Source organism: Eleutherodactylus coqui, chromosome 1, assembly GCF_035609145.1.
Source record: "Eleutherodactylus coqui strain aEleCoq1 chromosome 1, aEleCoq1.hap1, whole genome shotgun sequence".
NCBI classification, from domain to species: Eukaryota; Metazoa; Chordata; class Amphibia; order Anura; family Eleutherodactylidae; genus Eleutherodactylus; species Eleutherodactylus coqui.
In genome coordinates this window covers 501,923,361-501,948,725 of record NC_089837.1, presented here as the reverse complement: position 1 = coordinate 501,948,725, position 25,365 = coordinate 501,923,361, and the positions used below count along the sequence as shown (strand labels likewise).

The following is a 25,365-nucleotide window of genomic DNA, read 5'->3' as shown; positions in this document are numbered from 1 at the left end:
AGGGGGAGAGTAGGGTGGCTGCGTTCCAAGCATGCTCAGAGTGAAACGACAATGCGGGAGAGTAGGGTGAATGCGCTCCGAGCATGCGGAGAGTGCAACGACGAAGAGGAAGAGTAGGGCGAATGTGTTCCGAGCATTCTCCCAGTGCAACGACGAAGGGGAAGAATAGGGTGGCTGTGTTCCGAGCATGCTCCCAGTGCAACGACGAAGAGGAAGAGCACAGTTGATGCTTTCAGAACAAATTTAGAGTGCAACGATGAAGAGGAAGATCACGGCTGCTGCATTCGAAGTGTGCTCATAGTGCAACGACGAAGAGTAGGGTGACTACATTCCACGCATGCTCAGAGAGCAACGACTAAGAGCAAGAGTAGGGTGACTGCTTTTTGAGCATGCTCAGAATCCAACAAGGATGAAGAAGAGTAGGGTGGCTTCGTTGGATAACCACACAAGCTGAGCATGGTGTCTGCGCTCTGAGCATGCTAACGGAGTGCAATAGTAATTACTTTTATAACAAAATCCTTAAATTAGATGGAAAAAATATTCTGGCGCTTGGAACGCGGCACAACACAACTAAAATGTTGAGTCCTCATAACTCGGCAGTGGAGAGTAGTCAGAGTAGCTTGTAGTCTCCGTACATGTCGCCATAGCTGCAGTGTGGCCTCCTGCAGGGCAGCTTCATGAGGGAAAGGGAGAGTTTCAAAGACACGCATGCGCAGTGAGCGCGCTACGCTACAGTCAGTCACGTGCTCTCAGCGGCGTCGCACCGGAGTGACGTCACGGCCAGGCGCTGGAAGATGTCTGACGCTTCCGGTCGTACGGCGGGAAACGAGATGCCGGCCAAGAAGCAGAAGCTGAGCAGCGATGAGAACAGCAACCCGGAGCTGTCTGGGGACGAAAACGTAAGAAAACCGCGCGGTGTGCAGGAGGGCCGGAGCGGGCGGGTAATAGGCCGGTTTTGGTGCCCATTACTGCAGAGAAGGCTGCCCGCTGTGGTGTGGCAGCAGCTGAGCTGGCAGCTACTGGGGTACTACATGTGCCTTGTGGCGAGAACGTGTTACCCCTTACCAAGTGGGCATGCTGTGAGTTGTAGTCCCACGCAGCTGGGTGGAGGGTGCTGCGACTTGTAGTTCCACATGAGTGCACCTCTGCAGGCAGTGTTAGCCCTAGGCTTGGAAATAACCGTGAATGTATTCTGTGACGGCAAGCAGAGTTATGGAAATGGCGCAGAACTTTTCGTTCTACGGTAGAATGAGTGCGGATCGTGAAAGCAGCGGGGGTCTGGGGCTGTGGTGTTCAGGAGGGTCAGACACACTTACAGCGCATCTGATTGTTGAAGGGGGTTGTAACGGTTTTATGTTATCGCCTGTCTACACCATCGGTGTCTGATCGTTGCGCCCCTCACGGGTGGCGAGGCTCCGGAGGGCCTGGGTTTTTTCGCCGTTGTACTTGTGACAGCTCTGTTTGTATCTGCGTGGCTTCTGTGGGATGGATCGGTAACGGCGCGCTCTGCGGATCTCGCAGGATGGAAGCCACGTAACCCCTTGAAGACCAGATGGGTATTCAGTGAGAGGGGTGACAGTGGCGGTCGTCCAATGATCCCCATTTATTTGGATACGCTTGCCGATACCAGTGTTTGGTCCCGGAGGAACCCGCGGCCGCCTCCTAGTGTTTAGGTTGAGTCTCTGCAGGGGGCGTCCCAGCCCTCTGGTTGGGGGGCGTCTGTTGTTCTGTGTGATTATATATTGGCTGTTGTTTTAAGTAAGACATAGGAAGTTGAGTTTTCGGTGGTCTCTGTGACTCCCAATCTTCTAGGATCTGCATCCGTGGATCCCACCTCTCTTGTGGAAGCGTCGCACAAATTCCTTATGCGGGTTTTGTGGAATAACTGGGCTGAATCCCTGAGCGGATCGGCAGCAAAAATCGCGCCAGAACAACAGCAGACTTGTGCTGCGGTATTACAAGCAGATTGGCGCGGCAGGATTCGCCTTGTGACGCCCCCCTGCATGCTGGATTTTTTTTTTTCGAATCCGGAATTTAAAACTATGTGCGGGATAAAAATAAATCTTCGCTGTACGGACAGTGGCGGGAATTCCCACAACGACTCTCAACGTGACAACATTCACTTCTACTGACCGTACAGGCAGCGTGACGTGCTGTAGCCATCAGAGGTCACTGTGCGGCCCCAGTCTTCTGTCCGTGTATGAGCCAGAGCATTGAGTGGCTGAGGAAGGGGCGCCGGGTCCTTGTAACGTCAGAATGATTTGAATCCATTTACAGGGCGGCGCCGGCGGCAGTCTGGGGCTGCGCGTCCGCCTGCGGGGCGCCGGCGGCAGTCTGGGGCAGCGCGTCCGCCCGCGGGGCGCCGGCGGCAGTCTGGGGCTGCGCGTCCGCCTGCGGGGCGCTGGCGGCAGTCTGGGGCTGCGCGTCCGCCTGCGGGGCGCTGGCGGCAGTCTGGGGCTGCGCGTCCGCCTGCGGGGCGCTGGCGGCAGTCTGGGGCTGCGCGTCCGCCTGCGGGGCGCTGGCGGCAGTCTGGGGCTGCGCGTCCGCCTGCGGGGCGCTGGCGGCAGTCTGGGGCTGCGCGTCCGCCTGCGGGGCGCTGGCGGCAGTCTGGGGCTGCGCGTCCGCCTGCGGGGCGCCGGCGGCAGTCTGGGGCTGCGCGTCCGCCTGCGGGGCGCCGGCGGCAGTCTGGGGCTGCGCGTCCGCCTGCGGGGCGCCGGCGGCAGTCTGGGGCTGCGCGTCCGCCTGCGGGGCGCCGGCAGCAGTCTGGGGCTGCGCGTCCGCCTGCGGGGCGCCGGCGGCAGTCTGGGGCTGCGCGTCCGCCTGCGGGGCGCCGGCGGCAGTCTGGGGCTGCGCGTCCGCCGGCGGCAGTCTGGGGCTGCGCGTCCGCCGGCGGCAGTCTGGGGCTGCGCGTCCGCCGGCGGCAGTCTGGGGCTGCGCGTCCGCCGGCGGCAGTCTGGGGCTGCGCGTCCGCCGGCGGCAGTCTGGGGCTGCGTAATTTGTTCCCCTTCGTAACGGCGCCCGGATGCAGGAGATTTGTGTTCGCGGCTCCGGATGAGCTTTTTGCTTCATTTGGTTTATGACAGATATGCGAATTGTCTCGGCCCTCAGTTTATTACTGTTATATGTGGAGACTTTTGTTTTGGATTATTTTCTCTCGCTCTTCTGAGGCAGTGACATTTGTGGGCTGGCACGTGGGGCTGACGGGTGGGCGTGCACTGGCACGTGGGGCTGACGGGTGGGCGCACATGTTGAGACAAGGACACATGGGGTCGCTACAACTGCAGGACGCTGATATTAGGTGATGAATAGTTCTTACTAATTCCAGGACTGATGTACCTTATACAGGAAGTGTAGGACGGGGGAGGGGAGGCACCATGTGGTTTCCTTATGACAGCCTTGGGTTCTCTTCTTGAAGTCTTGAGCTCTGATGTCTCGGTGAGGATCGGCTCTCGGGTATTTTATGCTTCCATGTATGGTCTTGGTCCTGCAGTTATTGGCGGTCGTGTCACTCGTGTGTTGCCGCTCCAATATGGCATCTCAAGCTTCTGATGTTGGGGTGACATTATGGAGATGTATCGTTGTCTTTACTTTGTATCAGATGCCACTTGTTTCTCAGTAGGTCTGCAGCCTCTGGAGGTGATGCTGCTCACAGCTGAAGGTCTGCAACATTTGTATCCAGCCTACACATTACCAAAGTCCGGATGAGACACCTCGCCTCCGAGTCTTTATAGACTTACGGCCCCTTTGGACAATTATCATTCAGACTCCTATGCTAAAGGTTTTTTTTTTGTTTTTTTTACGATGATCGTTCTAAAAGCACCTTTATGGGCTCTTTTACATTCAGATTTTGTCATCCAGTGGGAATCTGAATGATTATCGTTCAATGTAAACGCCCCGACTGAACGACTAATGAGAATTTGTTCACTTCTCGTTCGTCCAGTTTCTGCATACTATTGACCTTCCCTCAATGAACAGCTACCCATTTACTGCGGATGGAACAATCCCGGCCCGCTCCGCCTCCAAAGGCACGGGAACGATCATCGCTGAGACTACCTGTGAGGTATCTTCACGGAACAGGTTGTCCCGTGTAAAAGAGCCTTAAAGCCCCTTCACACAGGACAATTGTTGGGCACTGAAGCCCCCCGCCGGCGTCCCTGGAAGGCTCGCCGCTATGCTTTTAGACAGGAGCGATCATTGCTGAGTGGATGGAGGTGCAGCGGGCCGAGGATCATTCCAGACCGCCTGCCTCGATTGTCAGTAAACCAATAGCTGTTCATAGATGACAGCGGCCAGTTTACACGAAACAATTCAAGCGGCAGACCAGCGATGAAAGATGCGGTCAGTGATTTATCGCTGATCGTTCTTGCGCTGCCTGCGTCCACACTGCACAGTTATACAAACAGCTTGATCTAACAAGTGATTTGCACAATAATCGCGTTGTGTAGAAGGGGCTTAAAGGTACCTTTACACGGTGCAATTATCACCCAAATTATTGCTGGAAACTGTAAATTCCGTTGTTAGTCGTCCCGTATACAAGCGGCCGCCGACAGGGCACTGTGAGAAACCGCATGCTTGCAACAGTTGCTTGCTCTTTAGCAAAAAACAAAACAAACAAAACAAGCAGCTGTCAGGCCGTGTGAACAGGCAGTCATCATCTATCCACGACTGCCTGTTTACTGTAGATGGAGGCGGGCGGGAGGAACGATCGATCCCCGGCTGCTGCTCCTCTAGTCACTGAATGACTACATAGTCACTGAGACACCTGTACCAATGCATCCAACAGCCGCCCCGTGTGGAGGTACCTTAACGGCGGCCGCAGACCTTTAACAACTGTCAAATAAACGATGGTTCCTCCAGCAGCTGTTCTTAGCGGGAGCAGGAAACTGGAATCAGATTAAACATTGCTGAACAGACCCCGCTGGTTGTAATGGGGTTTATTAGTTTTTTGTTTTGTTTTTTTTTTTAAATCCTGTCCGCCATTTACCGGATGAAATTACACAGCGTGTTGACCAACTTCATGCAGATTTTATTGGAATTCGTCAACAGAGACGCTAACAGAGACGCTAACAGGAGGCCCTGATGGTGAATGGATCTGTCTGTCTGAACATTCTAGTGGTGACGCCACCCGGAGGTCGTCCCGTGTGAATGGGGCATTAGGCTTTGTGTACATCTGCTTTCAGCTGTTTGTTAATGGACACGTCCACAATCCCGTAAACGGATTAAAGAAAGCAGACGCCAAACTAAAACAAACGGTAACTGACCCTCCAACAACGGGACGCCTGACGCTTCTTTATTTCCATATCTTTTGACATCAGTTCACGTTTTGTTTTAACAGATTTTTTGTTTCTAGTGTAAGATTATTCTCCGCGGCCTCCTGACATTCCAGAGGAGACACAAAAAATAGTGCGGCCGGGCTTTTGTTTCCATGAAAAAAAATGGAAACCCCACAGAAAGGACACGTAGCAAGAGCCCTATGAACCCCACTGGGATCAACTGGAAATTGAAACAAAACGTTTGTTTCCGTTTTTCTGTCCCTCTAACAGAACAGAAAAACGAAAACGCGGACCGCAGATGTGAGCGGGGTGTTACTGATGTGTCCTAATGAGCCCCCTATTAGTCATGTGTAATTTTTGGATTTCATGTTTTGATCTCTTCTGCAGGACGATGCTGTCAGTATAGAGAGCGGAACCAACACAGAACGGCCGGATACACCCACAAACACCGCAAATGCTCCGGGGAGAAAGAGTTGGGGCAAAGGGAAGTGGAGATCAAAGAAGTGTAAATACTCTTTCAAATGCGTGAACAGCTTAAAGGTAAGTCTGAGTGTTGTCCTATATCCTCCCCGGATAGGATATCTCTTTTAGGCGAAGTTCATAATTGCTCTTCTGAGTCCTGTTGTTCAACTCCCTCTTCTTAGGAGCCAAACAGAAAAAACGGAAGCTCGACGGATAATGGCGGTCTGGTAGGGGCTTCCATCCTGCCCTCCAGCATTTTGCAGATGGGAACATGGCGTTATGGACATATTCACACCTGGCTGAAATGCTTCAGATTTTCTGCAACAGAAAATTGCACTACAAAGTCCGCATCAAAAACCGCTGTAAAATCGTCATCAATGGGGCAGGGTGTGACTCTGACTCAGCTGCATATCCGCAGCTACTTTCAGCCTCCCCTCACCTCCAAATACTGCACCGCCGTCAGCCCCAAGGAAGCGGCACAGCCCTTTACAACTACTACTGAGTGCAGCCACTGGTCAGGTGATGCCACTTCTGCTAAGCAGTGGGGCTCAGCAGGTGACGTGGTGCGCTGTGCTCTAGGGTCTGGCCACAGCGCAGCATTTGGAGGTGGGATGAGCACCGTACAGGCTGAAATCAGCTGTTGATGCTCAGCCGATTCTGAGTCGGAATCAGCACCAATGGCGGCGGTTTTGACAAGGTTTTCGATGTGGAGATGCAGATTTTATCACAGAATTTTCTGCTGTGAAAATCTGTAGAAATTCTGCCAGTGTAAATGTACCCTTAGGCTTCCAACACACAGGCGAGCGTGATACCGGACCGTGAAACTGCCTGATATTGCACTTGCCAACATGGAATTTATCCGCAGAAGCAAAGCCCCACCCCCCCATAAACTCTTCCCATCACTTCAGTAAAGCAATCCTTTGGCGCGGCTTTCAGCTGTGTCAGAGGATCGGCAAGTGTTTCACATTATTCTCTATGGGAAAGCTCACATTCACCTCACACATCTTGCAATTGTTTTCCTGTCCCATTGAAATCAATGGGCAATGCATTCCAAGGAACATGAAAATCTAGGATATGCCGCGATTATTTTCCACGCCGCGATTAAGGGGAAACATTGCTTATGTAAATGACTCCGTGCATGAATATGAACCCAATTTTTTTGCATGATTCGTGCAACTCGCAAAGCACAAATCCTGTGCGATCTTCTCTGCTGCGTGAACGTGGCGTTAAGCAGTTTTCTGGAAGTATATTATTGGTGTAATACTGATCACCTATCCTGAGAATTGGACATTCAGGCGGTCCAATGCTCCACAGCCGTTGTAAGCGCCTAATAGCCTAGCTTCGTACACTGGAGCAACCCGGGACTGTACTGCAAGCCTTGTCCTGTTCACTTGATATAGCAGGTTTTCTCCATTACTGCCCTAGTCGGTTTATCAACCTTTAAATATAAACCCAGTTAATGACTTGTCGCACTGCTCGGTCTTTATTTACTAGTGAGTAAAAGCCTAATGGTTTCTTTGTACGTTTTGCAGGAAGATCACAACCAGCCGCTATTCGGAGTGCAATTCAACTGGCACAGTAAGGAAGGTGACCCTCTGGTGTTTGCTACTGTCGGCAGTAACAGGGTAAGTGATGGGCTCTGCCAGCTGTCAATCATCAGTCTTGTTTTCGTCCTCGGTCAGCGCAGGTACCATCATAATTTACTGATTGTATCTCTCACAGTCTCCTCTTCCTTGCAGGTCACGCTGTATGAATGTCACTCACAAGGAGAGGTCCGATTACTGCAGTCGTACGTGGACGCCGATGTATCCTTTTGTGTCATTTGTTTCCCAGGGGTTTAAGGGCCTTTTGCACAAGCCAAATATCAGGCCCATACATGTATTGCCCAATCACTGGCCCATCTGAATGTACTTACGATCAGTCAACAACTGGCTGATTGGCTCATTTATGCGAGCATATAAATGCTTCCTGATTGGCTGCACATCTCCCTGTGTAAACGGGAATATTTACAGCCGACCAATGACATTTGAATGGGAATTAACGATCGCTTGTCCCCATGCAGGTGATCTGCTCTGTTAACTGTAGTGAACAGATGTCAATCGACATGTTTTGTTGATTGGCAGTTTTGCTACGGGTCTATTCTTGACCCCTGTAGGACCCTTAGAATGCCTTATAATCCATCACACAAGGAGTATAACTAACAGTATTTCTAAAGTTTTATATAGTTGATAAATTTGTATCAGAACGTCCTGTGGAAGTGGAGGATATTATTGGGTGTGTCAGCACAATGGAGTGCTACGGGTATATTCTTGTGGTCCAAATTAAGGGTTAAAATTCAAGCAGCTCGGAGAATCCCTGACATATCACACAGCACTCGTGTAAATCGCAAATGGTTCTGTGTATTTGCTAATCAGCCAAAGAATTTATATTCCACTAAGACAAATACATTGGGAGGGAGACTAAAGGCCACCTGATTTAGCATATGCATAACTTGTTGAGAAGTCCTGAATTGTATAAGACCCTAGTTCACTGGAGAGCAAGATGACCGACTCATGGAGGACAAGGTGACCGGGCTCCGGCTCACTAATTTTGGCCATGTAATGCGAGCAGAGTCGCTAGAGAAGTCTATAATGTTTGGACAGATCAGTGGCAAAAGAAGACCTGGCCGCCAAAGGGACACGATGGCTGATACTGGCAGAGGATACTGGCATGGGTATCACACAACTGAAAAAAGCAAAACCGAAAAATATGGAGGGAACTCGCCTTTAGTGTCGCCGAGGGTTGCGAACAACTAAATGGCTAACAACCTAACTTGTTCCGCCTCTTTATTACTGATTAGTAAACTTAGCACATGCGGTGACGTCTGTCTTGGTCGTGCGGTGACGTCTGTCTTGGTCGTGCGGTGACGTCTGTCTTGGTCGTGCGGTGACGTCTGTCTTGGCCGTGCGGTGACGTCTGTCTTGGCCGTGCGGTGACGTCTGTCTTGGCCGTGCGGTGACGTCTGTCTTGGCCGTGCGGTGACGTCTGTCTTGGCCGTGCGGTGACGTCTGTCTTGGCCGTGCGCTGTCTGAGATCATTAATTGGTAATCCAGAAGTGTTCCTAAGCTTAGTTAAGTATGTATAGAAGAACAAATAAAGTAAAACAGATGATAAAAACAGATTCTATTTGCTAGTACATTAGTCCAGCTTTAGTCGGCTGTCTGCCTACACATTTGTGTGAGCGAAGGTCAAGCTTTCCTTGTAAACCTCTGATTGTCCTGCTCATAGGAATACGGGTTAAGTAAGTTACATAGAATGGAGTGGGGAACAAGATGGGGGTCAAACACTATGGCTTCTCTCACATGTGTTGCAGCTGTAATGTGGATATTGTGAAATCGGATGTAGTGGGACTGGAAATTTTGTTCCCCTCCCCTGTTTTTGTAGAATTGGACATGCAGTGTCTACTGCCCTCTGGTAACAAACGGCACACAGACGTGTGTCCATGTGCTGCTTAATAGGAGTTGCGCCAGTGCAACCCGCATACCGCTTGAGATCTCAGAGGGGGCGACTCGGGGAGTAACTTCATGGAGGGAAATCCTTGTGAGTATATAAGATTGAGGTTGGTCAGGTCTTGGCATTTCCGCTACCCACTCTGGTTTGTTCTTACATCATGTCAGTTCCTTTGGAAGTTTAACTCCTTAATTGTAAGATTTAGGCAGATGAGAATTTTTACACCTGTGCGTGGACCTACGACAGTAACACAAGTCACCCACTGCTGGCGGTGTCCGGCTCCAGGGGAATCATCCGGATTATCAATCCCATCACTATGCAGTGTATCAAGGTAGGTGATGTATTAGGTTAGTAAACCAGTGTCCTGTGTAAACGCCGCCAACGATTGAACTTGTTTGCTGCTTGTTCGTTTTAGTCAGGCATGAAAACATCACTCGTTAACAGGTCGTTGCGTGTAAACCTCAATCGTTTTAGTCGTTCACATTGACTGGTACTGTGAATGTGAACGATATCCGAGCGAACAATTTATCTGCCTGTATAAACGGGTTGCTCTTGCAAATAATAAATCGCTCTGTGTAAAGGGAACCTTCGCCATACTGGCTGCTCCAATGCCCCCGCTGGGCCGGTGCCGGCCCATGTATACTTGGCTACAGCGGTGACATCTTTGTAGACAAACGTAACTGCTGCAGCCAAACACAAAATATTTTTTATTTCCCGGTTTCTGTTCAGTTTGAGGAAAGGGGGTGGGGGGGGGGGGGACAAAAACCTTGTGTATCAGTAATTTGCTAGTTATGGGCTGTTAGTAACGACTGATGTTTGCCATCTCCTAGTGTGTAACCATATGCATTTTTTCCTCCGTGTAGCACTATGTAGGCCACGGCAATGCAATCAACGAACTCAAGTTTCATCCTCGTGATCCAAACCTACTATTGTCCGTCAGCAAAGGTAATCTGCTTTACTGTGTGTCCTAGGGGGATACATCCTAAGCAAAACCACCAATGAGTGAAACTATGCCAGACTATAAGTAATAGAAAATAGTGGAAATACATCTTTATTGCTGCATTGGTAAAAACCGACAAGGCAGACATTTACAAAGGCGGAAGAACTAAATCAGCTTCCAAGATATACAGAAAAAAGTAGAAGTCCTATCAACTGAGCAATAGCAAATAAGGTGCAAAGAACCACAATAACGGGACAAAACTTACTAGTGTCAATCATTAGATGTTCCATAATGCACTGGAGCAATTGGAGAACATAGCCGGACAGCAGAAGTGCGCAGCCGCCTGCATAGCCAAAGGGCGATAGGAGGTAGATGGGATGCTGATCCCTACCATGACGCCCTCGGGTTGTACCACATGTATATTTCTTGGGCAGTAGCGACGCACTTGGTTCCCACACTGTAATAGCACAGATGCGGAGTGGATGATGCAACCGTACTGTACAGCTGACACCCTGCCACGTCAGCCGAGATTACATGCCATTTTGATCCTGGCCATTTAACCCTTACATGCCACATTGATACAAACCCTCATACAGCGAAATGGACACCAACATTAAAAAGTTATGGCCCTTGTAATGCAGTGATGGAAAGTGAATAAGAAATTGCACCCTCTGCAGTCGCACATGTCATCAGACGTTTGTTCCTGCAGATCGTTGAGCTCATAACATCGTAAAGCAACCTTTTGGCCTCAGACAAGATTCTGTCCAGGAATTGCAGGAAAGAGTTCTCGTATGTGCGACTGGTCTTCCGTGCTTTCATTTCTCTCATCCGCCATTTCTCAGCCATGTTTTTGGTTATCCAAGATGGTGGCAGTAATCTTTTGACTGCCTAATCCACACAGTGCCATTGGTAGTGTTAGATGCAGCACACCTGCTTTCTGGTTGGCCAGTGCTGCTCATGTGATCAGTGTTCGCCAATCGGAGAGCATTGCACAATGCTCATTTACACCAGCGAGTTCAGGATCTGTCCAAGAAACTCAAACCAATATTGCAATTCTGCAATTTTCTATGCAAGTGCAATGTGAATACACCCTTAGGTAGTTAGGAGGATGCAGTGGCCATCTTGGATGACTGAAAGGTGTAGTTGCTTGTTTTTCGGCATGTGTGCTTTATGTTGTCTTGTTGGGCTACATGTATGTAGTGAATTAGATAACTGTTTTTATTAACTTTTTTGGAATGAAGAATTCTATATTCACAGCTGCCTATACCTAATGAATATATACAGTATATTATCATCAATATGGCAGCTTTTTTCTCTACTTTTTTTTTTTTGTGTTGCCATAAGTTTATTTTTTTCATAAAGTGCCTAATTACAACCGTATCGGCCGCGGACAAATGGAGTCAAAAAGAAGAAATCCTTTTTTATAATCCTGGGCAGCCCTTATAAGAAGAGCAATGTGATGACGATCTGTTTGACCCGTCCCGGATGCTGCCTTATCTCAGTGTAACCCTTGTGTTTCTGCAGATCATGCGCTGCGGCTGTGGAATATACAGACGGACACACTGGTGGCCATCTTCGGGGGTGTGGAAGGTCACAGAGATGAAGTGCTGAGTGCAGTAAGTTATTACTTTTATTAGCTTTTTATGAACTTATTGCTACAGAGAAAACCTCTCCTGGTCCAACAACGGCCATCTGAAGGGTTACTTTGTCAGACGTACAATTAGCTATCCATCATAGAGTAAAACTATAAAATGGGGAAGACAAAGGATGGGATTTTATTTTCCCCTGCTAGATCTTGTAGCCGAGGTACACACCGGCGCCGGAACTGTGATTTACACCTGAGAGATTCGAGTGTACCTTGCATCGGACGAGCATATGGACACAAGTCTATGTGCCGGCCAATATACATGGATACAGCACATTCACATGCATTGCATGTCCTATTCCACTTCTTGTCACAGACGAGAATTAGGACCTACTATGAGGTTTTTCACGTCCTTGTGTATAGCCTCATTGACTGTAATAGGAGAGTCTGGTGTTCATCGAATCACATGGATAGCATACAGCCCCAAAATATGCTAGTATGTCACTAGCCTTGGGTGAAAGACCTTTCATCTGTATTGATCTTCTTACAGCTACTAGATGATGCCACTTGCACTTCACATTATCTAGGTGTGATAAGCTTATAGCAACTTTCCAAGGACTGTAGGAGGCAGGGGGAGTGAGGTATAATACTTGTAGCTGACCTCCACAGGTGGAGTCCCATTAATTGGCTGTCCAAGATGGCCCACGTAATCTTTGGACTACCAAATCGCCTACATTGCATTGATAGTGTTAAACTACCTGCTCTGACTGACTAGTGCTGCTCATGTGATTAGGGGTGACCAATCAGAGCAGTGCATAATGTGTATTGGGTAGATAGAAAATGGTGGTGACCATCTCGGGCGACCTACAACGGGGCCCCAAATTGGCGGAACAGAGATGATTGGTTAAAGATAATAAATACACTCCTCAGGTCTGGGGACAGAGTTTTGTCTAAAAACTTAGAGGATCACTGTTTGGCCTCATGTCCACGGGCGGATTTGATTTGTGGAATCTGCAGATCCGCAGTTTCAGCTGCCAATAGACAAGCATGGGCGTCCACACTTCAATTTGCACATGCAGATTTGTTTTCCGGATTCAGCATGCAAAAAACAAATCGCAGCATGCTCCATTTTAGTGTGGATCCTGTGCAGACTGCTTCCATTGCACTGAATGGAAGCCGTCCGATCCGCGGCTCGCAGATTCATCAGGAACAAGGAGTTTAAAGAAAAAACTGTACTGCACTATGCCACCGGATGGCAGTTCAGCGCACATCCGCAGTACAGAAAAAAAGACGACCTGGACAGGTACGCAGGGTCATTGGCCGCGGGCCGAGTCGGATTCCACTGCGGGCACATGCATGTGGAATCCGACCCGCTCGTGGACATGAGGCCTTAGGCTATATTCACACGGGTGAGAATCTCATGTGAGTTTCGTGCGTTGAGTCACACACAACTCTCATAACTATGAACTCTATTCTTTACCTCGCAGAGAGGCTGTGAGGATAAAAATCGCAGCATGTTATCAAGTATGGAAAGATGCTTTATTGTTTCCATATTGCTTAATGATCACAAAATGTACGAGATGGGATGTAAAAAGCATCGTGACACAAAGTAAAATCGTGTTTATTTGTTAATGGCGTGACTATTATACTCGTACTGTTTTTCATGAAGCGTTCAATAAAACAAAGTTAAAGAAAAAAATCGCTGCACGTTCTATCTCTGGCCGTTCCCTCGGGACGCCTCGCTCATTGTTTTCAATGGGACCTTAAAAGACCTTGCAGGGCGTTCACATGCCGTACGGTGAGCATGCGACTGCAATGTGCTATTTCCCATTGAAGTCAATGGGAAATACTTGCGATCCTCTGCGTGTGAAACACACCTGAGGATTGCTATCTCACGGAAGCGACGCGTTTTTGAATGTTAAACTCGTATCCATGTGAAATACGCAATTTCGAAAAGGCAATATTGGGCTGAGTTTTCCGTGCTTACCCGTTTGAATCTCAAGGGGAGAAAAAATAATAATTTTTGTATTATTGTACATGTCGGACGGCAGCGCCGTTGCCTGGGTGGGCCGTGCAGGGATGGAGTAAGAAGGTGTGGGGTTATATTTGCTGCGGCTGCTGCTGTTTGCTCTCCACTCTGTGATGTTTGCATATAGCTTAAGGCTCTCTGAGTTGTTGAAGTTCTTTTCTTCCTTGTTTAGGATTATGATCTTCTAGGAGAGAAGATAATGTCCTGTGGGATGGATCATTCCCTCAAACTGTGGAGACTGAACTCCAAAAGAATGAAAATCGCCATAAGGGAATCCTATGAATATAACCCCAACAAAACAAACAGGTGAGTGCGGACACGAGACCGCGGCGGCATCATCTGGGCATTAAGGCACTTTGGCCAGGTTTGTGGTTGTCCATCTGCAAAACCCCCACATTTTCACACCATTCTGTGGATGGCTGTAGCTGTATGTCCGTTTTGGTAGAGCTTTGCCACATATGGACATAGAGATGAATCCCAGTGTATGGAACCGGGCACAAGAACTGTAATATACAGCCGGGGTGTGAGAATGCTTGATCCAAGCTCTTTAGTTCCTTAGATGCTGTGATCAATGGCAACTGAAACATCTAGATGCTTAGACAGATGGAAGAAGCTTATCCTGTCATCCCTTGGATGTGCCGTGATCGTGGGATGCTAGTGGCCTGGCCAGACAGACATGGCTGCACCGCACTTCTGACTACCTGATGCATACTGTATGCATTAGTAGTCTAAAACTATGGGTGGTTATGGTTAATCAAAGCTGGTATAGTGTCTAAAGAACCAACGACTAATGATGCATATTAATACACGGTGTGCATCAGGCAGTCAGAGAAGTTAAGGCCCTTTTACACGGGACAGTTATCGTTCAGAGTTCAAAACCCTGCGTTCCTTTGGGTATTGAGACGATAGTAAATGCATGCAGAGACTGACCAGCTAGACGTTCAGTGCAAACAGCAGTCGCTCAGTCCTGAACGACTGCTTACAGTGAATGGAGGCAGACGGGTGGAGAGCGCTCCCCGGCCGCCCCACCTCCATGCTGGCCGCGCTCTGAGCGATGCCATGGATACTCTCTCCTGGTTAACAGCTTAGGAGCGAGCTTCACTGGGACACGCTGTTGGGCATGGCTTGCCCAATCGTTCGTCCCGTGTAAATGGGGCTTTAGTGCTGCCATCTTTGAGGGTCGCATTAAATAATGCTGGCTGCACATAGGCATATTTGCATTGCGGAATTCGGAGCTGGCGTCGTCCTCCGGATTCCACAGTAAATACCGCCCCTAGCATGCAATAAAAAAACATGAGTGGAAATGAATTGCGATTTATTCTATTATATTTTTTTTTTCCCTGTTCGGGGAGGAAAAAATTAGCAGCCTGCTTTTTTCTTTTTTTTTTTTCTTAGCGGATTCTGCACGGACGGCTTTCGTTGAACTCAATGCGAGCAGTCTGACCCGCGGCTCTTCCGCAATGACATTGTGAAAAGGTCACGGGTACCCATGTCATCTCCTAGCGATGGCATGAGAGAAGCAGGGGTTTAAAAAAAACTATAATGCGCATGTCCGATGGCTTGCCGCGTGGACCATCCGCAGTACAGACTAGTATGCGCAGATGAGGGCTGGGCACAGTGTCTGATTCTGCTCCGGGCTCCCGCATGCGGAATCTGACCCGGTCGTGTGCAGCCAGCCTAAGTGCTTGCGATCAGTAGATATATTATGGTCCCTGGTGAGACAAGAAACAATAGTTTATTAAGGTGGTTTTATACAGGACAACTATTGGAAGATTTGCTCCATAGAATGAATGTAAGGGACAGTTGTTCCACGTATCCCCGGCCACTAACCAGGTGATACTGAGAATTCATTCACTAGTTACTTTGTTTCAAATCACCTAAAATACTTGCTGGTTGAAGGAGTACCTGCAACTTCAGAAAACTTTTGTCATATCATAGAGATCAGTCAAAAGTATTGATCAGTGGGAGTTCCAGCACTGTGCCCCCCTCGGCGAGGTGTGCTCAATATTGGCTGCCTTCGGCAGCTGAAGATTATAGGAAGCTTCCATACTCCTCTATAAGGAGGTCTAAAGCTGCTGGAAGCAGCCGAAAATGAGCGAACGTAGCCGAGGGGGGCACAGGGTGATGCACGTCTATGAGGCAGTCTTCAGCTGCCGGAAGCAGACCAACGAACATATCCTCATTCTGGCAATTAGCTGCGAGACTCCGACTGATCAATACTTTTGGCAAGTCTCTAACGTGTCAAAAGTTTTCTAAAGGTGCGGGTACTCTTAATTATCTGATGTAATTATTTACCTTTTACTGACTAGCAAACAACTCTGTGGAGAGCTGTGAGATTGTTTGTTGTGTACCTCCCACTGAGATCTGATTAACTTCTGCTTTTTTTTGTTAAACCTTTTGCCCTCCCACTTAATGCACATTAGTTCTAAAAGACACACAAAACCCCGTGAGGGATCGTTGGCTGAACACGCCCTGCTGGTCTTGTAAAGCACACTCGCTGCTGCAGTCGTTGGCCGTTTTGGGCTCTGCGGCCTCTTGCAGCAGCAAGTCTTCACTTGCTTGTAATTCTATGCTTTCAGTTGACTTGGCATCTAATGATTGTGCGTTAGGGAGGGGTGGAAACACAAAAGAACCTCACGGCCCCTAAACCAGTTCCCAAAAGACATTTTGGCCCCTTTAAATGCTTCCCACAATTCAGCGGTCACGAATTTGAGCAGCAGTTGCTCTGTGTAAAGGCACACTATCATTCATTTACTCATTCATACACTTCAGCAACTAGACAATTGGTGGCAATTTAGGCAATAGTTGTCCCGGGTAAAGGTGCCCTTAAATGTTGTCACAGTAAAACCAAAAAACTTACTGTGGTCCTTGATGCCAGAATACGCTTGGGGCTAAATTGTGCCCCTCGGTGATCAGCTGCCGGTCTGCCTGCAGTAAACCCAAAGGACTGATGGTATTGGGGGCAACCAGATTGTGTAGCGGGATAGATGTAGTGTGGCAGTGTCCAGTTGTAATTCAGGGCTTTGTAGTGTCCATCGGATTGCAGGCTACCATGTCCTGGGGACTGACCACTGTCTCCACTAGCCCTTGATGATGAGTGTGTAGGCATAGCGCAGAATGGGAAGACGCATCCTCTTTATATTTGTGTATATCGTCTGCTGTTTACAGGGTGGAACATTTGGGACTCTTCATATTTAATGTCTTATCGCTCTCTACTTTTGCTTGCTTTCCACAGACCATTTATTTCACAAAAGATCCATTTCCCAGACTTCTCCACACGGGACATTCACAGAAATTACGTGGATTGTGTGAGGTGGCTCGGTGACTTGATATTGTCTAAGGTGAGTGATACGGGTGACTGCATTAGACAACTGGCTGACGTCCTGAAAATAGATTAAAGGGCTTGTACCACAATAGACTTTTATTGCTCGTTCACAGTCTGGTTGGTGGGAGTCTCAGTGGTGAGCCCCGTGCCCCCCTCTTCTCGTCACTGTCAGTATACTACACCCCCTGCTGTGCGCTGAGGATTGATTGGAGCAGTAGTTGCACATTCATGGGGCTGCTCCATTCCTCTTCAATCAGACTGCTAGAGATAACCAAGCACTTGTATACTATTTCCGTCAGCCCCATTGAAATTAACGGTGTGGCGCCGTGCATGTAAAACTGCTGCTCCATCCATTCTGACATCATTGCGGATGGGTGCAGTGAGCCCGCAGTGATGAGGAGGGCACAGGATTCCCACTCTCAGGACCAGTGGTGAGAACCTCAGTGCTTAGACTTTTATCACCTGCAGATCTATAAGTCTATTGATGTACAACCCCTTTTAATGCAAAAGCTCAGCACTAGCAAAATACCAGATATATTAACCCCTATGCTAAAATAACAAAAAAAAAACTGTTTAAAGGAGTTTTCCGAGACCCCCCAAAAAATGCAGGCAGCAAATAAAGGTGTAAAATAAAGAAGAAAACTTTACTCACCTTTTCAACTCCTCACTGCTGCCCAGCACCGCTACTGCCATCCAGGAAATGATTGCAGCAGTCACACATGACCAGTCCCGGGTCCCAGCAGTCACATGCAGTTCATGCACGGATACCCACTGTGGCCCGTGCTTGGTGAGTGGTCATATGAGCGGCAGTCACTTCTACGACCGGAGCGGCGGTGCTGAACAGAGGAGGCCATTGTAGTGATGACATGTCTGTACACCCATGTGACTTCTGCAACCAATCACAGGTCAAAGAGGTACTTCCAGCATGTACAGAAGTAGATTGCTGTGGCTTGTGTCTGGCTGCAGTCTTCACACGGATGTGCAGGGCTCACCAAAATAATAACTCATTACCAATGGTAATGGAGCAGTGTGGATCTAGCAGGTAGAGGAAAATAAGAGGTCGCCTGTCGGGTGTTGCTCCATCTTTGTGTATTGTTTGTCAGCTGATCAGATTGTTTAAATGGGCATAAAAATCATTGTTCGTTGCCAGCCCATCCCCTCGTGTAAACGGGATGCACTGCTGATAAACATGGGAATGAATGAATGGATGCATGAACGGTCACAAGTGCTAAATGACTGTGTAACTATTCTTTCGGGGGATTCTCATTCTATGTGGAGTCCTTAGAAATGAGGGACAGTTAAGAAATTAAAAGACAAGGCAGAGAAGGAGGTTCAGGAAATGCTTAAAGGGGTTGTCCCACGAAAGCAAGTGGTGTTAAGCACTTCTGTATGGCCATATTAATGCACTTTGTAATATACATTGTGCATTAAATATTGGCCATACAGACGTTATAGACTTACCCCTCCGGTGCTGGCGTCCTCGTCTCCATGGCACCGACTAAAGCTGCCTTCTCCCTGGATTAGACGCGCTTGCGCTGTCTGCCCTCTTCTGTCCGGCTCCGGCGTGCTCGCGCCACAGAGGTCTTCTAACAGTCCTTGGTGTTCACCAGTGGTAACGGTTGGGAACAAAGATGGAACAGTAAGATTTTGCATAGATTTTTGTAAAATCCCATTTTGATACCTAATGCCCCGCATTGATGACCTTATTGATAAGTTGGGGAATGCGGTTTATAGTTCTACTCTAGACTTACGTAAAGGTTGTTGGCAAATCCCCTGGATGAGAAAACTGCATTTGCGATGCCTAGTGGCTTGTACCAGTTTACAAACCTGCCATTTGGTCTTCATGGTGCTCCAGCCACATTTCAGAGAGCCATGGACATACTCTTAAAAGATCATATCATCTACAGTGCTGCTTATTTAGATGATGTGGTAATTTTCAGCAACTCATGGGAAGACCATTTGCATCACCTCAAAAAGGTGATCACTGCAATTGGGAAGACAGGTTTCACCATAAATCCACGGAAATGTGCTTTGGGATTTCAAGAAACAAAGTACTTTGGATTTATTGTGGGTAACGGTAAAGTGAAACCAGAGACCTCAAAGTTACAAGCAGTTCAGGCGACTAGTAATCCCACCACCAAAAAGGAGGTCCGATCCTTTTTGGGTTTATTCCCGATTTTTCCGCCATAGCTGCTTCTTTGACCAGCTTAACAAAAAAAGCAAGAGGGAGGAAGGGATCTGGACGAGAGAACGTGAGCCACCTTTTGTCCAACTACACAAAATTTCCTTTAAAGAGCCAGTTTTGCAAAGCCCGAACTTTGATAGGCCAATCATTGTACAGACAGATGCCTCTGAGGTTGGACTGGGTGCCGTTCTTAGTCAAGAGATTAATGGTGAGGAGCGCCCTATTCTGTACTCAAGCAGGAAACTATTTCCCCGGGAACAAAAATATTCCACAATGGAGAAAGCAGGATTAGCGATAAGTGGGCTCTGGAGGCCTGACGTTACTATTAGGAAAAGAGTTCACTCTGATAACTGATCATCATCCTCTGACGTGGATCCATTCCATGAAAGACAGAAATGCCAGGATTACCAGGTGGGATTTGGCATTACAACCATTTAGGTTCCAGATAAAGCATAGATCGGGCAAAGAGAACCAAAACGCAGATCACTTACCGAGGTATGGTGCTGCGATAAGAGTTGTCTGAGAAAGGACAAGCTTCCTCTTAAGGAGGAATGTGAAGATGTATAAGGGTTTCTTTGTTTTGTCATTAGCATTACATGTATAGCCTTAGTAGTGATGCATGCGGTCCTTTACTTATACAACACTTTTGGGTGAATGCTTCTTTGCTTTTCTCATCCGGCCAGCCACCGAATGCTTTATCTAACTCTTTCTTTTCCTGGAACCATGTACTGCAGCTAAGGGAAATGCATTGTTTGTACTTACCTGCCCTGGTGGAGCTGCAGGGTGTCTGCTCTGAGGATATAGAGGCAGACCAGCAGCAAATGAATGACTCTGTAGGACTCCTGAAAAGGCTTCTGCGAGGATCACGGCTATAAAGGCTCACCTGAGCAATTAGTGTGGAGGTCAGTGCAGTGCTTCTGTTAGTTGAGCCAGGACTGTGGGAGGAATATGTCTATGGACTTTTCTGTTTGCCATGTAAAGATGGACTGCTTTGAAGAAATGCCTATATGCTTTGGAAGAACTGGGTCTATGGCTCCTTGAATCACCCATCCTCGCACTGCTATGTTATTTTCTCCGTGTCCTACGGTGCCGATACTCCAGGGCTGAAGGGACTGTGATAAAATAACACTTTTAATTATGACTTTCTCTTTCAGTCCTGTGAAAATGCCATAGTGTGTTGGAAACCGGGTAAAATGGAGGACGACGTTGACAAGATCAAGGCAAGCGAGACTAACGTGACCATCCTGGGGAGGTTTGATTACAGCCAGTGTGATATCTGGTACATGAGATTCTCCATGGACTTCTGGCAAAAGGTCTGCTATACCGCCTGGCTTTTACAAGTGTCGTTCAATGATAAATGATTTGTGGTCCAACTCCTTTAACGCGACCCTCCGATTTTGGGACAAAATTCTGCCCCTGCAGTTGTTGTTCTCTACTGCCCCTCCAATCCGCCGATTCTGGGCCCCATTTCTGACCGTCCATGAAGGCTGCCTAAAGCACACAGTACACTGCTCTCTGATTGGCTGGTGCAGATCATGTGAGCAGTTCACGCCAGTCAGACAGCAGGCATTTACTGTTTGGGAATTAGGTTAGTCTGGCGATGGCGACAACCAAAAATGGGACCAAAGGGACAGTAGTGAAGAACTGCAAGTAATATACTCCTCTCCTCCTCTAGTCCCAGGACAAAAACTGAAGGATTGTGTTAATAACCTTGCACTAGGGGGTGCCGTAATATCAACTGTATCATCTCCTAGTGCTAGTTAGATGGGAAGTAACTTCCCAATCATATCTCTCCACCTAGATGGATCCCAGGTGGGTATAGACTCTTACCTGCTGTGATAGTGGGAGTTCTCCCTGAGACTGGGACCGTAAAATGGACACTAATGTGGAATTATCAGGCGCATTCTAGAGACAGGTTCCCATTAATATAACCTAATCGTAGCCCAAATAAGCTGCAGTAACTGAAACCCTGTTCTGTATTCATACTGCAGTATGCGTTCTGATTATTCAGCTTTGATGCACAGCGATCAGTAGAAAACCCTCTGTCTCATTATATAGATATTTTATTTATGGGATGTGTGCCTGTATATTGTTGTGTTTGTACACAGAGGACTACCACAATCTGCAGCTTCTTCGTGATAATGACTAATGTCTTTCTCCGTACAGATGCTTGCACTTGGAAACCAGGTGGGGAAGCTGTACGTCTGGGACCTGGAGGTGGAGGACCCCCACAAAGCCAAGTAGGTTCTGCTCCTCTAATAGGGGGGATGTGTAATGTTCTAAGAAAGTAACACGGGATAACTTGTACATTATTAAAGGAACCTTCTCACCCCAGCCGTAAGTAGCGCGATGGGAACACACTCTATAAGAGGTGACTGGGAGGACGGAAGCAACCAAATACAGTTGGGCTATGCTGTTTCCGTAACTCCCATAGAAGTCAAGCAAACGGTGAGCTACTTTTGTTTCCATAACTAAGGTGATATGGAAACGGCGTAGATCCAATTGACTTCTGGGGGAGTTATGGAAACAGAATATCGAACCCCCTCAAATGTTTCCATAATTCTGACCATCCCCAACCGCTTCATACAACTAAGCCAGTGTCGGTGGTGGCCACAACTAGAGAGAAGATTTGCCATAAGTCTGAGATGGGAATACCACGTTAAAGGGGTTTTCCAGGGGCTATGCTTTTTTTTTTTTTTTCTCCTATCCACAAAGCTGCCTACTATACTGCTGAAACCTAAAAGCCATACTCTTTCCCTGCGGTTTCTGGTTCACTGAAGATTGCTCCCTGCTGGCCTTCACTTTTAGGTGCAGGGAGTCAGCGATGACGTCACCAACACCATGGCCGTGTGACTGCTGCAGCCAATCACTGACTCACTTCAACAGGAAGTTGGCTGTAGTGATCACATGACCTAGTGTCAGGACTTCTCTGCTCAGCATCCTGCGGTGAGAGATGAGCAGCGGGGACTGGGCGCTGCTGGATCAGAAGCTTGCAGGCAGGGGAACGTGGCTTTTGTTATGTTTCCACAGTATATTAGGCAGCTTTGTAAAATATACATAGCCCCTGGAGAACTACTTTAATCATATTCTAATCAGTCCCAGTAATCCTCCCATATGTCGTAGACGCAGGTGAAAGCATTGCATTGGTGGTCAAACCTGACAGTCAAAGGTCCCTGCAGCTCACTGACTGCGTACAGAATAGATTTAGACCTCTGCAGTGTGGAGGGTTAATAAGCTTTCTGTATTTATGGACATCAAGAAATAGGAATTGTATAAAAGACAAAGCTCATATCGTTTAAAGGGGTGTACCAAGTTATTGTATAGCCATACAGGGGCATAGGAGATAACTTAATGATCGCTGGGGTCCGACTGCTAGGACCCTCACTATTCCTGAGAACGGGGGTCCCAAAGGTCCCCGCATGAATGAAGCAGTGGTCACACATGCACAGCTCTGAGCGGTCGCACGTGTGCAGCTCCGTTCAGTTCGGTTACAATGTCTGATATTGCCAAGCACTCAATGGTCTTAGACTAGCAATGCACAGTGTGCGTCGGTTGTCCAAGAAGTTGAGTGGTCATGTTGGAAGACCATAAAGGGGCCGAGGAAACGATGGATATCTGGCACCATGCACATAGAGAGGAACACTAAGTAATAGAACTACCCCACCCCTCCTCCCTACCCGGGACTGGAGGACTGCTCTAGAGGTTGCATCCAGCAGCTCAACCTTTTTCATGTATTATGTTTCCTGTTTTAAAATTGTGCAGTAGGCCTTGAGTAAAACTGCTCTACCGTTTTATGTTCTACAGCTCCCATGCAGAGCCATCTGTCTCTATGGTAACAGTCAACAAACTAAAGTCTGATCCTTCAGGCGCATTCCCTTTTTCCTACATACGATTCTGTAGGTTGGCAAGAAGCAGGGAAGGATGGATGCGTTTGGATGCGTTTGCCTGCAGCATTGCACTACACGGCGTTGGTTTGTTACTGGGACTCTCTTAGTTCTGAATAGGAGCTGTAGGCACAAATGGTCAGGAAACGTATAATCCATAATCTAGATGTAATATATGCTACCCTGGATCGTATGGCCACCTGAATGCAACGACTAGTGCTGGCGGACAGTGTCAGAGGTTCCCTTAGGGGCGCTATTACACAAACACGGGTAACACTCATGAAGCCGCACTAGTTGTTGGGTCAGCTAAGCAGCTGTCAGGAAAACCAAGCGCTCCTGTAATGGCGCCCTTAGTGTGGCTTTACATATGACAACGATCATCAGATTTGTCCCTCGAAATAGATGCTAAAGCGTCGGGAGCGACTGTTGTGCTTTTACCGAGCGACTGTTGTGCTTTTACCGAGCGACACTTGTTCACTCTTTCAATTTTGAAATTGCATAACAACTTGTTGGGAGCGTTTGCACGGCCCGAAATGTCATTTGTTGACCAGTTGGGGGACGTGAGGTTCTTTGGCAGGCGTGTAATTGAAATTTGGACGACTCCCCAACCCACGCTCATTAGTTGCTGAGTCCACTGAACGCACATAAAATATCTTCGAGTGAAGACCGAACCAGCAGGAGACTGCAGCAGTGCGCGCTCTTTTCAAGACCAGCAGGGACCATTCAGTCGGAGGTCACGTATTTGAGTTTTCGGGAACCAACAAACTTTAAATGGGAGAGCAAAATTTTAAAAAGGGGGGGCCAATTGGTGTTCAGTGTGAGGTACACGCCGCACATACAAGCACACACCTCCCTGTATAGCTAGCTGTTGGCTAGTCAGTGAAAGACAGTGATTACCTGTTGACACCAGATGATAACACGCATTTGTCGGGAAGTCCTGTAGTTTGTGTTAGTACCATTTTGGAATACGACCTTTTGATCACTTTTTGGTGCATTTTTTTCGTGCAGACAGAATGACCAAAAAATGCATTTCTAGCGTTCTTAATTTTTTTTTCGGGTAATATTCACCATGCGGGATAAGTAATGCATTACTTTGATAGATCGGACTTTTACGAAAAAAGTATTAGCAAACATGTATTTTTGTTTTATGACTTTGATTCTTTTATTTAGTCTAACCAATGACCTGTAAAAACACAGTTCATTAATTACAACTTACTGGTGGATGATCCGCAGTGTTTACACCACATGGAAACATACCCTATGTGTTACATAAACCTACCCTTATAGTGTTCAGTCAGAGCGCAGTGTGTAACAGGGATTGTGAAATAGTTAATTTTGCTCTATCTGGATGACTGTTATCGTATGTAAAGCCACCCCAAGACCAGATACCAAAATGCCCGCGTTGTTTCCCAAGGATAGATCCTGAACAATGAGATCGTTCCACCTTTGCACTACATGAACCTTTTAATTACCTCCTATGATTTCTCTTTGCAGGTGCACAACTCTCACTCATCCCAAATGCGTTTCCGCAATCCGACAGACCAGCTTCAGCCGAGACAGCAGCATCCTCATAGCGGTCTGCGACGACGCCACCATCTGGCGCTGGGACCGGCTTCGGTGAACAACCCTCCTCTGATGAAAGGACGGGCACGGTGTAATGTGCTCTGTCTGGCGACTAGTGTTCGTAGGAGGCTTGTCAGTCGAAGCTGAGTTTAGTGACCCTTGTTCTTCTCTGTACTGTTTTCTCGCTACAATTCAGCTGCTTTTAATAAAAAATTTTATTTTTGTACAGCTCTCTGTAACGTCTGTAATGTTTTTACGGATTTTAATGTATTTACTGTCTGATGTATATGCCGTTTGTATGATTGTGAGATACGGACTGGTTGGGAAAGCAGGACAGTTATGTTCCGCTTCTTGTAAATATCTTGTTTGTAGCCTTTTAAAGTAGTTGTTAATTTAAGAATATCATGTTTTGATGGTTACAGACTGTAACGTTCAGAATGGACTAAATCCAAATTTTTTTTTTCACTGCTCGCGGGAGGCTGAAAGTAAATATCGCCATGCGTCATGTAATGGAGAAAAAAATAAAACCAAATTAACAATGAATCGACTCTTTCATTTTGTGACTCGGGTTATCCTGTGTGCTGTGCGGAGGGATATATATGCCAGCTTGTAAAGTTATAACATATCACT

At 47.6% G+C, this 25,365-nt stretch overlaps 1 protein-coding gene across 1 annotated transcript; it reads left to right on the top strand.

The window, feature by feature from the left end:
* The first annotated feature begins 773 nt into the window (after positions 1 to 773).
* EED (embryonic ectoderm development) lies at positions 774 to 25,278 on the top strand. Its single transcript, XM_066587249.1, has 12 exons — positions 774 to 899; positions 5,661 to 5,813; positions 7,268 to 7,360; positions 7,475 to 7,540; positions 9,430 to 9,555; positions 10,088 to 10,169; positions 11,689 to 11,780; positions 13,951 to 14,084; positions 17,014 to 17,119; positions 20,443 to 20,601; positions 21,455 to 21,528; positions 24,667 to 25,278. The coding sequence occupies exons 1-12, from the start codon at positions 795 to 797 to the stop codon at positions 24,791 to 24,793; spliced, it is 1,317 nt and encodes a 438-aa protein (XP_066443346.1). The 5' UTR covers positions 774 to 794; the 3' UTR covers positions 24,794 to 25,278.
* Positions 25,279 to 25,365: the final 87 nt, after the last annotated feature.

What these genes read in the sequence shown, in the direction of transcription:
- EED (XM_066587249.1), top strand. Translation starts at nt 795, where the DNA reads ATGTCTGACGCTTCCGGTCGTACGGCGGGAAACGAGATGCCGGCCAAG. An exon ending in AGCTGTCTGGGGACGAAAAC is followed by an intron (nt 900 to 5,660) that starts GTAAGAAAACCG and finishes TCTCTTCTGCAG; the next exon opens with GACGATGCTGTCAGTATAGA. An exon ending in AACCCCAACAAAACAAACAG is followed by an intron (nt 14,085 to 17,013) that starts GTGAGTGCGGAC and finishes TGCTTTCCACAG; the next exon opens with ACCATTTATTTCACAAAAGA.